General features: G+C 45.5%; 1 protein-coding gene across 2 annotated transcripts in view; it reads right to left on the bottom strand.

Moving 5' to 3' along the window:
- IGF1R (insulin like growth factor 1 receptor) overlaps nucleotides 1-13,639 on the bottom strand; it is a 317,863-nt gene that overhangs the window by 253,413 nt on the left and 50,811 nt on the right. For both annotated transcript variants that reach the window (XM_025391374.1, XM_025391375.1), the window contains exon 2: nucleotides 5,221-5,766. In XM_025391374.1, the coding sequence (XP_025247159.1) occupies nucleotides 5,221-5,766 (546 nt within the window). The remainder of the gene's footprint in view (nucleotides 1-5,220; nucleotides 5,767-13,639) is intronic.

Here is a 13,639-nt window from a genome sequence, read left to right as displayed (position 1 = left end):
TCCTGGCACAACTGGCTCACTGAAGACTGCCACAATATGCTACTCTCGCTCAAGGGGAAAATGTATCTTCCTAACAATGAACCCTTCACAAAGCAGACGTAGTGCTTGCCCTTGGGGTGACAGCATACACTGGAGGATACACCCAGAATTTACAGTGGGGCACAAAGTGTCCCGTCAGGTGCTGGGAGACAGGCCTCCTGAAATCTGCAGAGCCCTTACATCCTTGAGAGGAAAAGGCAAGGCTAGAGTTCGGCCAGGTGAGCCGTGCCGGCTGGTCAGCACGGGAGAGCACCACGGGGGCCAAGGACTCGGCAGGCAGGCGGGAGGGAGTGGCACATGGAGTGTGGCATGTTGTCATGGGGTAGCTGTTGACCACTCAGGAGCTTCACGCTGTACCACATGCCTATCCTATAGGGACTTGCTACAGGATTTCAGGTAGGGAAGCACATCAGTCCAAAGTGCACACTGGATGGCCGGGCGCAGTGGCTCATGCCTGTAATCCCAGCACACCGGGAGGCCAAGACAGGGGGATCGCCTGAGGTCAGGAGTTCGAGACCAGCCTGGTCAACATGGTGAAACACCGTCTCTACTAAAAATACAAAAATTAGCTGGGTGTGGTGGCGCGGTAATCCTAGCTACTCAGGAGGCTAAGGCAGTAGAATCACTTGAACCTGGGAGCCAGAGGTTGCAATGAGCCAAGATCGCACTACTGCATTCCAGCCTGGGTGACAGAGCGAGACTCTTTCTTCAAAAAAAAAAAAAAAGCATACTGGAAAGCTCCCCAGTGCTCGGTGGAACCACAGGGCACAAAGCAGAGAGAGGCTATGTCAATGCTGTAAGGGGGAGGAGCAGAGGAGGGCAGCTGAAGCAGCATTTCCATTCCATTCAGGAGGGAAAAGGCCTGGTGTGCAACTGGAGAAGGAAGTGTCCAAAGGACACTCACATCCCTGACATAAGAATCAGGGGAACAAGAGTGTGGCCCACTGAAGAGGGAACAGAAAAGAAAAAATATAGGCAAAAGTGAGGAAACAGGGAAGACCATCAGACGCTGTAGTGAAATGCTCATGGTGGTCTGATATGAATGACAGGTCCTGGGCTCAAAAGGGTTCTGGGCTGGAGATATTTGGAAGTTTAGATGGAAACAGGAAGCAATGAAGTTACCAGTGGATGAGATGAGAACAAGGAAAGTGAAAAGAGAGCCCAGGATAGAACTCCAGCCATGCTATGATCTGAATGTTTACGTCCCCTCAAAATTCTTATGTTGAAACCTAATCCCCAATGTGATGGCTCTGGGAGGTGATTAGGTCATGAGGGTGGAGCCCTCACAAATGGGATTAGTGCCCTTTAAAAAAGAGGCCAGAAAAAAAAAACCCTCACCCCTTCCAACATGTGAAGACAGTGAAAAGGTGCTGTCTGTGAACCAGAGCGTGGGCCCTCCCCAGACAGTTAATCTGGTAAGCACCTTGAACTTGGACTTCCAGCCTCCAGAACTGTGAGCAGTATTTCTGTTGTGTGTAAGCCACTCAGGGTATGGGATTTTGTTACAGCAGCCTGAATGGACTATGTCAGGGGACCACCATTAAAAGCCAGACTGAGGGAAGGGAGACAGAGAAGCAGCAGCTGTGGGGGCAGGAAGAGACTCATAAGAGGGTGGTGTCAGAAGACAAGGGAAGAGGAATCAACCACACCACATGTCAGGGGATGGCACACAACTATGTTCTTACTGAAAGGAAAGTGCTGTACACAGTTCTTTAAGGGTCAATCGCCCTTTAGGAATGACTCAAAAATGTATAAAATCCATTCCCAAATCCAAAAAGAACTGAGAAATACAGAAGTGTGCAGAGAAACCACAGAGGGATCACGTCCATAGTGGGAGTAGAGTCTACTACGCTGCCAGGCACTGCAGAGTCATGGCACAGAAGGAGTTTAAAGGACAGTGCCAAGTGAAAACTGTGCATCAGCATGACAAAATCAAGTAGGCTCAACGATTTCACACACACCCTTGACATGTTTCTCCAGATGTTCTCCTTAGTTCTACAGCCAGCCAACGGAAGATTAACTGAATGGGACTCTTCTGTGCTTAATCTTTTCAAATGGCCATCTTAACACTTATGTTGAACTCAAGGTAGCCATTCTGCCTGGACTCTCAATGCCCTACACGGAGCTCCCCAAATGATTCCTAAGGGTTCTGGCTGGAGAGGTGCAGGCTGTCAGCACTGCAGTGACCACTCAGCCAAAAAGATGATGAGGGGAAGAACTCCTGCTGTTAAAAGAAATGCTCTAAAGCAGCTTACCAACACAGAATGCAAGTCACATCTGTAATTTCAAATTTTCAAGTAGCCACATTAAGAATTTAAAAAGTCGGGCATGGTGGCTCACGCCTGTAAACCCAGTACTTTGGGAGGTTGAGGCAGGCAGATCATCGGAGATCAGGAGTTTGAGACCAGCCTGGCCAACATGGTGGTAAAACCCCGTCTCTAGTAAAAATACAAAAATTAGATGGGCATGATGGCACATGCTTGTAATTCCAGCTACTCAGGAGGCTGAGGCAGGAGAATCACTTGAACCCAGGAGGCAGAGGTTGCAGTGAGCCGAGATCGCGCCACTGCACTCCAGCCTGGATGACAAGAACGAAATTCCATCTCAAAAAAAAAAAAAAAAAAAAGAATTAAAAAGAAACAGGCAGCTGAAATTTATTTTAAGAACACATTTTACTTTAATATATCCAAAATGTTATATTTCAACATGTAATCAACATAGAAATTATTAATGAAATGGTGTACAGGGTTTTTCCTATATGTCTTGGAAATCTAGTGTATATTTTACACCTAAAGCAGTCCCAATTTGGACAAGCCACAGTTCAAGTACTCAATAAGCCATGTGGCTTACTCAATAAGCCGCTACCACACTGGACAATGCAGGTCTAAATGGAATCTATGCAAACCAAGAGACAGTTCTGATTCAACTAGAAAATCTCCAAGAAATATGCCCATGCCTGAGTTTTCAGGACAAGAAGAAGGGAAGTAAATTTCCCTGAAAGCAGTTATGAATTTTATGTAAGTACTCCATTGTGAAATCACAACGAACATCAGCAGGGCTGGGATGGTCAAGAAGGCTGCAGGACATGGCCTTGGGGAAGCAGGTGACCAACCAACAGGTGTTATCAAGGTGTCTGTCACCAGCAGAGCCCAACTTCTAACCATCATTACCTTTCCACGGTGCTTCTCCTTTATCCTTTTCATCTTCCAACAGCCCTATGAGGAAGGCAGGCCTTACCCCATTCCACATATGAAGAAACCGAAGCCCAGGCAATTTAAATAACTTGCTCATTTCTAGTTGCCCCTCTTAGACTTGGATCCAGAATGCAGGCCTCACCCCTATTCCAGGGGTCTTCAATAAGTAGCTGATCAGAAACAGCCGAAAACCCATGGCAAGCCCAAAGTAACTACCTACCTAGTTCCTGAACAACTCCCCACTTAATGACGTTTCATACGGCACGTCCCTTCTGTAAAGAGCTTATGAGTTTTCAAAACATCCTCATGCCCATATATGATCACCGCTAAGGGATGTACCGACTGCCCTAGAAATAGTCTATAAAAGCCCAACTACAGCCCAGAGGGGCTGGCTCATCCAAGGTCATTCCTAGCCCTCATCACTACGTTCAACATCTCTCTTCTACTCCATGCTGCCTCCCTTGATAACACCTTTTACTTTTCAGATAAAAGTTTTAAATGTCAAGGTTATTTAAAAAACATTATTTTGTTGTTTTCTCAAACCAGTGGGTAACTTAATGATAAGGCAGTTTTAATCAATCACACAAGTGACTTTACCATAAGATCTCCCTCCAACTCTGGCCAACCTTAAAGTGGCCTGACTGCATTCTCAGAGCTCTACGAGGTACTGGCTGCAGCCAGTGGGACCCCTGCCCTTACTAATCAATGTTCACATACACACTGATCCAATTCTGCAGAGTATAAAAGTGTGTGGCAGATCAGGGTACACAGATCCTTTTCCTTCCTCGGGCCTGGCTGAAGGGGAACTGAAGTAAGGGCTACCTCTGAGGTCTGGCCTTTATTTTACACACTTCACCTCCGTGGGGTCTCACCTTTTATTTATTTTAGGCAAGTCTAACAATTTGGGGTTTCTTGGCTCTTTGTAACTGTAGAACATGGGTTCCTTGCATATTTAACTGGGCCAACACTTAAATAATAGCTATTTATAGCTAACACACTGACTTCCAACTAGTGAGGAAAAGCTTCCTAGCCAATATATGTAAATATTGCTGAATGCAATAAGGTGAAGGCTCAGCATCACATTTTAATACCAAACAGCCTGGCTCTCAAGGAATTGATCACATGAAGGCAAGAGCTCAGTTATTCTCAAGGGAAAATAAGCATATTGCAGATAAATATACAAGAACTTCAAAATACCACTCTCTGACCCCCAGAGCAATAAACACTTTCCAAACTTCCTTCACTTGTGAATTCTTAAGATTTTCACAACTGTTCAGTAAACAGGTATAAAAGAACAAAAACAGAATCCCAGAGATTTAAAAATGCACCCTGCTACACAGCTAACTGCAAGTACAGCTTGAACCTGGGACTTGTGGAAATGGGTCCAGAGGTCTCCCACCTGGGCCAGGTGCTCTGCCATAACCAGGACACCTGAGCATCATAACATCATCACTAGGACCCAAGGATTGCTTTCATAGGATATGAGTGAGTGCTTTACTTTCCCTTTAGTTAACCATATTCCAAGTCCATTCAAACTAAGGAAGTCATGCAGAACAAAAAATATCACTTTGCACAAAGGATGAAAGAGCTGACACATAAGCAGCCCCCAGCTGTCAAGGCTCAGGGACTTCCAAGCACACCAGGTCACCTTTTCTCATCAGGAATTCAAAGCTGAAGGTCAGCAAGTTTCTAGCCCAGGAGTGTGGTGGATTATTTCTAACATGTGATTTGAATAGTCTTGACAGCAGCCATGATGGCCTCCAGCCATGCCACAGTCCCGCAATCCAAGAGTCCCAGATGCAAAGGAAAGCCAACCAAGACCCCCGCTGGGAACCACTTCCGCACAGCAGGCGTGCCACGTCCTAAATGCAACACGACTGCACCCTGCCCAGTGGAACTCGTGCATTCAGAAGAGAAGGGAGGTCAAGGAGGAGAAGGAGAGAAGAGAGAGAAGCAGAGAGAAAGCAGCAGTCAGCATCACTCTTACTTTTCTGGCAGCGGTTTGTGGTCCAGCAGCGGTAGTTGTACTCATTGTTGATGGTGGTCTTCTCGCACATCGGCTTCTCCTCCATGGTCCCCGGACACAGATCCCCGCATTCCTTTGGGGGCTTATTCCCCACAATGTAATTATTGGACACTGCATCCAGGATCAGGGACCAGTCCACAGTGGAGAGGTAACAGAGGTCAGCATTTTTCTCAATCCTGATGGCCCCCCGAGTAATGTTCCTCAGGTTGTAAAGCCCAATATCCTTGAGATTGGTCATCTCAAAGATGACCAGGGCGTAGTTGTAGAAGAGTTTCCAGCCGCGGATTACCGTGAGGTTGGGGAACAGGTCTCCGAGGCTCTCTAGGCCAGCCACTCGGAACAACAGCAAGTACTCGGTGATGACCGTGAGCTTGGGGAAGCGGTAGCTGCGGTAGTCCTCGGCCTTGGAGATGAGCAGGATGTGGAGGTAGCCCTCGATCACCGTGCAGTTCTCCAGGCGCTTCAGCTGCTGATAGTCGTTGCGGATGTCGATGCCCGGCCCACAGACTGAAGGGAGACAAGAGGGTAAACGTCTCAGTTAAAAGGAAATAATTTTTAAAACTATTTTTCCAACAATAATACAGTTGGTTTTTAGGAATCCTGTATTATTATTAAAGAAATAAGGTTTGGCCAGGTGTGGTGGCTCACGCCTGTAATCCCAGCACTTTAGGAGGCCGAGGCGGGCGGATCACTAGGTCAGGAGATTGAGACCATCCTGGTTAACACAGTGAAACCCCATCTCTACTAAAAATACAAAAAATTAGCCGGGCATGGTGGCGGGCACCTGTAGTCCCAGCTACTCGGGAGGCTGAGGCAGGAGAATGGCGTGAACCCGGGAGGCGGAGCCTGCAGTGAGCTGAGATTGCGCCACTGCACTCCAGCCTGGGTGACACAGCGAGACTCTGTCTCAAAAAAGAAAAAAAAAAAGAAAAAAGAAATAAGGTTCAATCGTTCACGGCAAAGCTGTGGGTTGCAGACTGACAGTCTAGGTGGCTAACCAGTTAGCTGGCATTCATTCTGGGACAGACTGTGCAGCACACACCAACCGACTATGGGAGAGGCCATCCCCGTCAACCCTGCAAACTAAAACTTACAGCCCAGGGGCACACAGAGGGACAGGTGAAAGTTAAATCTGCAACCCAGGCCAGCCCGACTCCACCACTGCACACTCCTGGTCCCTTCTGCAGAGTGTCATTTGCCAAGGCCTGAGCAACAGCTCAGCAGCCAACTATCAATAACTTACTACTGCAGCACCCTGCCTGAAGGGTACAGGGCAATCAGTCTACTCTATACTGGAAAACTGTCACTGTGACCTGGAAAGTGGGGACTCCAAAACGCATATTCGACATGAGCCGGGTAGACTGTGTTCTCCCCATATCTGCATTAATGTAAACATAAAGGATAACCTAAGATTAAAAACATGATTTTTTTATGAATAAAAGAAGCATAAATTCCAACTTTAAGAGTTTTATTGATCAAGAAAGCATGCTTCCTACAGAGAGTTTAGAGGTAATAACAACAACAACAAAAAAAAACAGTAAAAATCATCAACGATCTCAATATTCCAAGATAAACAATGTTAACACTATGCCAATTATCCACTCTCTATAAATGAAGGCAAGTGAAATCAGACAAAAATATGACATTTGTAAACACACTTCCTTCACTTAATATTCTACTAAGTCAATATATGTCCTTCTACATCATCATTTTAAGGGGACAGTAATTCCAGGGTATGAATACACACCATGAGGCTTTTTTTTTTTTTTAACCAATCCCTTATTGTTGGACATTTAGGTTAGCTCCTGTTTTGCACATTATAAACAACACTCCAGTGAACATTCTTGGCAGATACCCAAGACTATTTTCTTAGGATAAATCCCTAGAAGTAGAATTGCTGGGCCAATGCATTTGTAGATTTTCAAGGCTTTTCATAAAACGGCCTCAGTACTGGATGACTTATTTTCTAAATTCTAGGCACAGACACACACCAAGAAAACTTTTTGTTATAACCTTTTTTAGGATTTAATAATCCCCAAGTCCACCATTAAAGCTCCTCAGATAGAGTGAAGTTTTCTGATGGATGTAATTAATTTGGGAAGCACCCAACGTGTATGACACCATGAGAAATGCTAACAGGCAGTGCCCTGACCTCTGAGGAGGCTCATGGTAAAGGCAAGGGGCTAAGATCCATGAGGAACAATTGTCACATGAGGCAGGTGGTCAGCGGTGTGCACACAGCAAGTCCACTCTAGATGTGAATGGAATTAAGCAGGACAGACAAGAGGTGGTGTCCAAGCTTCGTGCCACTGTGCTGAGGGAAGCTCTCAGCTTCCCTGATTCCACACTGCTCTGCCTTCTACCTTGCCTCTAAATGTTGGTTGCTATCCTCAACCATTTCCTCTGTCACCTCATCCACACAAGTGGCTTCCTGTGCCACTCATACTCTAGATGATGATCAAATCCATGTCACTAGTCCAGACTCTTCTCAGCTCTAATGTATATATCCATCTGAGTATATCCACTGAGGTGTCTAATAACTCATTCATTCCCCCACAAAATCCACCTTCCAAGCTTCTAAACTGTAGTACTCTCATTCTCTGAGTTGCTCATGTTAAAAATCAAAGAGTCATTCCTGATTCTTCTCTCCTCTCACACCTCACATATTTAGTCCAGCAATAGACCTCAGGGTTCAAGCTCCCAAGCCTATGAGAATCTTGGTTGCTCTTCCCACAAGGCCGTCCCACCTCATTCCTCCCTGAGCAGCACACTGTTCCTCGACAACCCCACACTTCCCTCCCAAAGTACACCACTCTCTGCAGGACATGGCTCTGGCCTTTCTTCTCATGGTCTCTCTCATCACTACCAACACAATGGCAGATCCAGTTAGTTCACTATTATATCCCCAGTGCCTAAAACAGTACTTGGTGTGCTAAAACAGTACTTGGTGTGCCTAAACAGTACTTGGATGCATCACATGGGACACATGCAGAATGAGTGAACTTCATCATTCATTCAGTGTCTGTGTGTCTCCACTACTTTAGCTCTGATCTGAGCCACCATCATCTCCAGCTTGGCCTAAAGCAACATATTCCCCATGATCCAGCCTCCCCACGGTCCATCCCTGTCCCAACACCATCCCACAAGACTCCACAGGAGTCGCCAACCTCCAACACACTGAGCTCCTCCTCTGCTCATACCCTGCTGCCCACAGTGCTTCTGCTCCTTCAGGAGGTTGCCCCATTCTCTCACCATGTGAGTCTCCACTCAAACGTCACCTCCTCAGAGCTTGGCCTAAACACCTTACCTTCAACTATTCCCCCAACTGTCCCCCAACTCCTCCCTCCCTACCTCTCATTTCTCTTCTCACTTCTCTAAAAGCTCATTTTATATATTATTTTAATAATCTTGTGCATGAAACAAAGTTTGTGTACAATGAACCATTTTATTACCCTTTGTGGAGGTGTTTGAGGGAATCTGGGCATGTGTGGAAAAGACACATCACATCTGAAGGGGGCCAGGAGGGTCTTTTTTCCCTTGGGGACACTAAATTAACTGTGGGTCGTGCGCCTGAGTTTTGACTGTGACCCGTCACATGAGGTGAGGTGTGGAATTTTCCACTTGTGGTATCATGTCAGTGCTCCAAAAGTTTCAGCTTTTGGAGCATTTTGGATTTTGGATTTTTGGATTAGAGATACTCAATCTGTATAAAGTGTTAGGCATCTATTTACTTGTTATTTCCAACAGATCACAAAATTCAGTACCTAGTGGAAGAACATGAAGACATAGACTGAAGCAAGCTGAACTTCATACTGCAATCAAACTGCAGACAGGAGGAAAGAATCTGCTTCACTTTGCCATCTGGCCCCCCTTCCACAGCCAGTGTTGACCACTAGTTAAGAGACGCCACGCTACAGAGCTGGAACTGTGAATTTCCTCCAAATGAAAGGGCAGTCTCCATACTCGACACTTTTCCTCCCATTTACGAAGAAAAGAGAAAAAAAGCAGGAAGAAGTTACCCACTTATTCTGCAAGAAAAGACAAGCCCAAGCCACAGAGCATGAGGCAGGGCCTAGGAACCAGCTGTTTTGGATCTTATGACTGACACCATTGGTCTTCAGGATGTTCTGTGATAGAAACAGTGAAAAAGAAAACCAAGCTGGACCATGAATGATAGCAGCGTTCAGGAGGTGCAAGCCACAAACAGGAAAGAGAATAAAACATGCTCCACTGGTGCCATGAAATAATTCATGCACCGAGGGAGTACACAGTAAACACAGCACAGGAGGGAAAGACACACCCTTTGTGGCTACTCACTGATGATTAAAAGGAAAATGCAAAATACCCTTTCTCCCTTCTCAAAAGAACTGATATTGGCATGATCCAAAAACAAACCCAAGAACTTTAGGAATGTGAAATCCCAGGCAGCCCTGTAAAGAATAAGACAAGCAGGGAAGCAGAGAGAAGGGGTACAGCTGGAAGATGGGGACAGTGGGGCTTCAGCAAGTCCCCAAAGCCAGAGAATGGCAACAGCAGAACCAAAACAGATGGGGGTGCTGGGAGGCGGGGAAGGGAGTTGGGAGGGACAGGCAGGGGCTTGGTACCTGGGTAAAATTCACTTCTACAAAGATGTCATTTTATTTAATTGATTTTTAGACATGGTCTCACTCTGTCATCCAGGCTGGAGTGCTGCAGCACAATCATGGCTCAATGCAGCCTCAACCTCCTGGGCTCAAGCAATCCTTCCACCTCAGCTTCCCAAGTAGCTGGGACCACAGGGGTACACCGTAACACCTAGGGGGTTTTTTTGTGTTTGTTTTTTGTTTTTAATTTTTTGGCAGACAGAGGGTCTCCCTATGTTGCCCAGGCTGATCTCCAATTCCTGGGCTCAAGCAATCCTCCAGCCTCAGCCTCCAGAAGTGCTGGCATTACCACCACATCTGGCCAAAAGATGCCATTTTAAAGAAAGCCTAAAAAGTCAGGCACAGTGGTTCACACCTGTAGTCCCTGCATCCTGGGAGCCCAAGGAAGGTAGACTGCTTGAGGCCAAGAGTTTGAAACCCTATCTCTACTAAAAATACAAAAATTAGCCAGGGGTGGTGGTACACGCCTGTAATCCCAGCTACTTGGGTGGCTGAAGCACGAGAATCACTTGAACCCAGGAGGCAGACGTTGCAACAAGTCAAGATCACACCACTGCACTCCAGCCTGGGAGACACAGAGCAAGAGTCTGTCTCAAAAAATAATTAAAAAATTAAATTAAATTAAATTTTAAAATGAAGCCTTTCAGTTGAAATGAGCACTGTTAACAAAATACTCCTAGGTATTTTCTAAAGATCAAGAGGCAGAATGTCTGCTCTAAGAACTTAGGTGAATGGCTTATACAAGCTATACATATTTTGAAAATAAATCCCTAAGACCTAAATGTTAGTATGAGAAGGGCTAATGAAAAGCATTTGGCTGAGAAAACTCCCCAAAGCTGTGTATCTAAGTATTTGGAAGAGCTACATGAGAGTTGTAACTTATATCTTAGATATAACCTTGTGGTCCTAGAAAAAGAAAAACAGCGTGACTCCCATGAGCCCGGAGTGCCCTTTACCAGCTCCTGCCCTCAGGCAGACACACCTCACCTCTAAATCTCATCTTCCTCACCTGCAAAACCAGCTGTCACTACCTACCCTATAGAAGCTGGCATAAGAATCAGGTAAGTGCTTCTGTGTTACTGCAAACAGTAATAACTTTTAATAGCTGTTATTAAGTAAATATTAATGGAAATACTGATCTATTTTGTTGCCCCAATGTAAATATTACTAATATACAACAAAGGAGGGTGGCATGAATTAGCAAAATTATTGATTATCCTTCTGTCAACAGTTCCATTAAAGAATGTTATAGTTACCCATTTAGCTAAAATGGATAACTATGTGATCCACTCTTCTTTAAAAATATGGGATAGGTTGGCTGGGCGCAGTGGCTCACGCCTGTAATCCCAGCACTTTGGGAGGCTGAGGCAGGCGGATCACGAGGTCAGGAGATCGAGACCATCCTGGCTAACATGGTGAAACCCCGTCTCTACTAAAAATACAGAAAAAAATTAGCCGGGTGTGGTGCACTCGGAAGGCTGAGGCAAGAGAATGGCGTGAAGCCGGGAGGCCGAGCTTGCAGTGAGCTGAGACCGTGCCACTGCACTCCAGCCTGGGTGAGAGTGAGACTCAGTTTCAAATTAAAAAAAAAAGGAAAAAAAAAAGAAAAAGAGGCCGGGCGCGGTGGCTCACGCCTGTAATCCCAGCACTTTGGGAGGCTGAGACGGGCGGATCACGAGGTCAGGAGATCGAGACCATCCTGGCTAACATGATAAAACCCCGTCTCTACTAAAAAATACAAAAAAACTAGCCGGGCGAGGTGGCGGGTGCCTGTAGTCCCGGCTACTCGGGAGGCTGAGGCAGGAGAATGGCGTAAACCCAGGAGGCGGAGCTTGCAGTGAGCTGAGATGCGGCCACTGCACTCCAGCCTGGGCAACAGAGCAAGACTCCGTCTCAAAAAGAAAAAAGAAAAAGAAAAAGAAAAAGAAAAGGGATAGGCTTAGCTTACAGTTGGAAATAAAAGACGTTGGGAAACATAATTAGCCTTCTTTTACTACAGGTCTACAGGCACACTGTGAAGGTAAAACACATTAGTGAACCAATCATCATCTTTAATTTTGATGGTAAAACCCAACGTAACAAAACCTTTGGGCTTATATGAGAAGCCGATTTTGTCTCAGTAAGCAGCACACTATAATAGTTCTTTACTTCTCTTAAAATGAATCCTTTGGAACCAATAACTTAGTACAACAAAAACCCTCTCTAGACACTATCCCTCTGTGAAAGTCAAAATGATTTAAGAGGTTAAGAGAGGATTAGTGTATCACTGAATTTTGCACAAGGAAGACAGAGCAACCATCCCTCTACCAAGTGGCAAATTAAATGAAAGAAAAGTTTTAATAGAACAATGGACAGAACCCTGGGAACACAAAGACAGGGCCCCACAACTCCCTTATCTTAGAGGAAGTCAGGAAGACTTCTCAGTGGAGAGGACCCTGAAAGATGAGCAGGGTCTTGCCAGGAAGGGTGGGGGGCAGGGTACTCCAAGCAGAGGCAGAAGCACACCCTGGGAGGCAGCTGGGGCTGATGCCTGGTTGCAGTTGAGAGAACCCCAGGGGTGCAGCCCACGTGGCAGGGAGCACAACAAAGGCAATGGGACAGATGCTAGAAAGCAAACTGAGACAAAAGTGTGTGGGAGGTCAACTTCACTTTGCATGTAGGAGGACGGTGTTGAAAGTCCTCAACATGCATCAGGACCACTTGAAGGACTTGTTAAAACACAAGAGGTGAGATCCCAAAATTTATGTTTCTAATATGCACCCAGGTGATGCTGATGCTGATGCTGCTGGCCTAAGCAGCACCCTGTGAAACCCACTGCCCTAGGAAATAATTGAATAACCCACCCCACCACCTGTCACTACTCTCCCTACCCACCTTATCTGCAGTGTGGTGCAGGTATAGCCTGTGCACCTGTTACTTCTCAAATCGACATTCACTCTCTCAAAAAACCCCAAGAAGCCCGTAGAAACTATGCACGAAACAAAGCAAAGCAGAAGAAAAATGGGGTGGAGACAGACTCTCCCTAGCACATGATCCTCCCGTGCTGTCCCCTTCAAGGTCTGAGCATACCCTCCTTGTGCTCAGAGAAGAGAGAGCATGGGTTTCTTTAGGCCTCATTCCTAATAGAAAAATCAGAGATCAGAAAAGGAGGAAAAAAACAATGTTATGATAACAAACACTACTGACACTTCAGTTTGTTACAGTAGAATTTTCTGTGTAAGTGTAAACAGACACAATTCATGTTAAGCCCTTTATCTTCATGTGTCAATCAGAATGTTTACATTGTATATGTACATTCCCATTTCACACAGACAGCAATCCTGGCCACCTAACACATTCAGTAACTGAAGGCAATGATAAGAATGTAAGGGATTACCATTATAGAGGTAACTCTGAGAACAGAAATTAAAAACTAAGTGTAATTTGAATGTGAACACTGTTTTTCACTGCCACAAGAGCCACCTACATCATGCACATAAACAAAATAAATGGACACATAAAGGGCAGTCCTGAAGGCTCAGAATGTTAAAAGAGTGCTATATATAGCAAAGCACTTACAAAGATGGGTAGGATGTTTCTATCCTGCCATGCCAATTAAGACACAGAAACTTTAACGGGAATTAATTCAAAGACTAAAGGGAACACAAGCCCCAGTGTCCCCTCCACTTAAAGCATCTGTAGCCAAACAGATTGACGCAGAATTGGTGCAGAGCTGTATTTGCAACAACTGTTTTCCT

This window comes from Theropithecus gelada, chromosome 7b, assembly GCF_003255815.1.
Source record: "Theropithecus gelada isolate Dixy chromosome 7b, Tgel_1.0, whole genome shotgun sequence".
Classification (NCBI taxonomy): Eukaryota; Metazoa; Chordata; class Mammalia; order Primates; family Cercopithecidae; genus Theropithecus; species Theropithecus gelada.
This window is presented reverse-complemented; position numbering and strand designations above follow the sequence as displayed.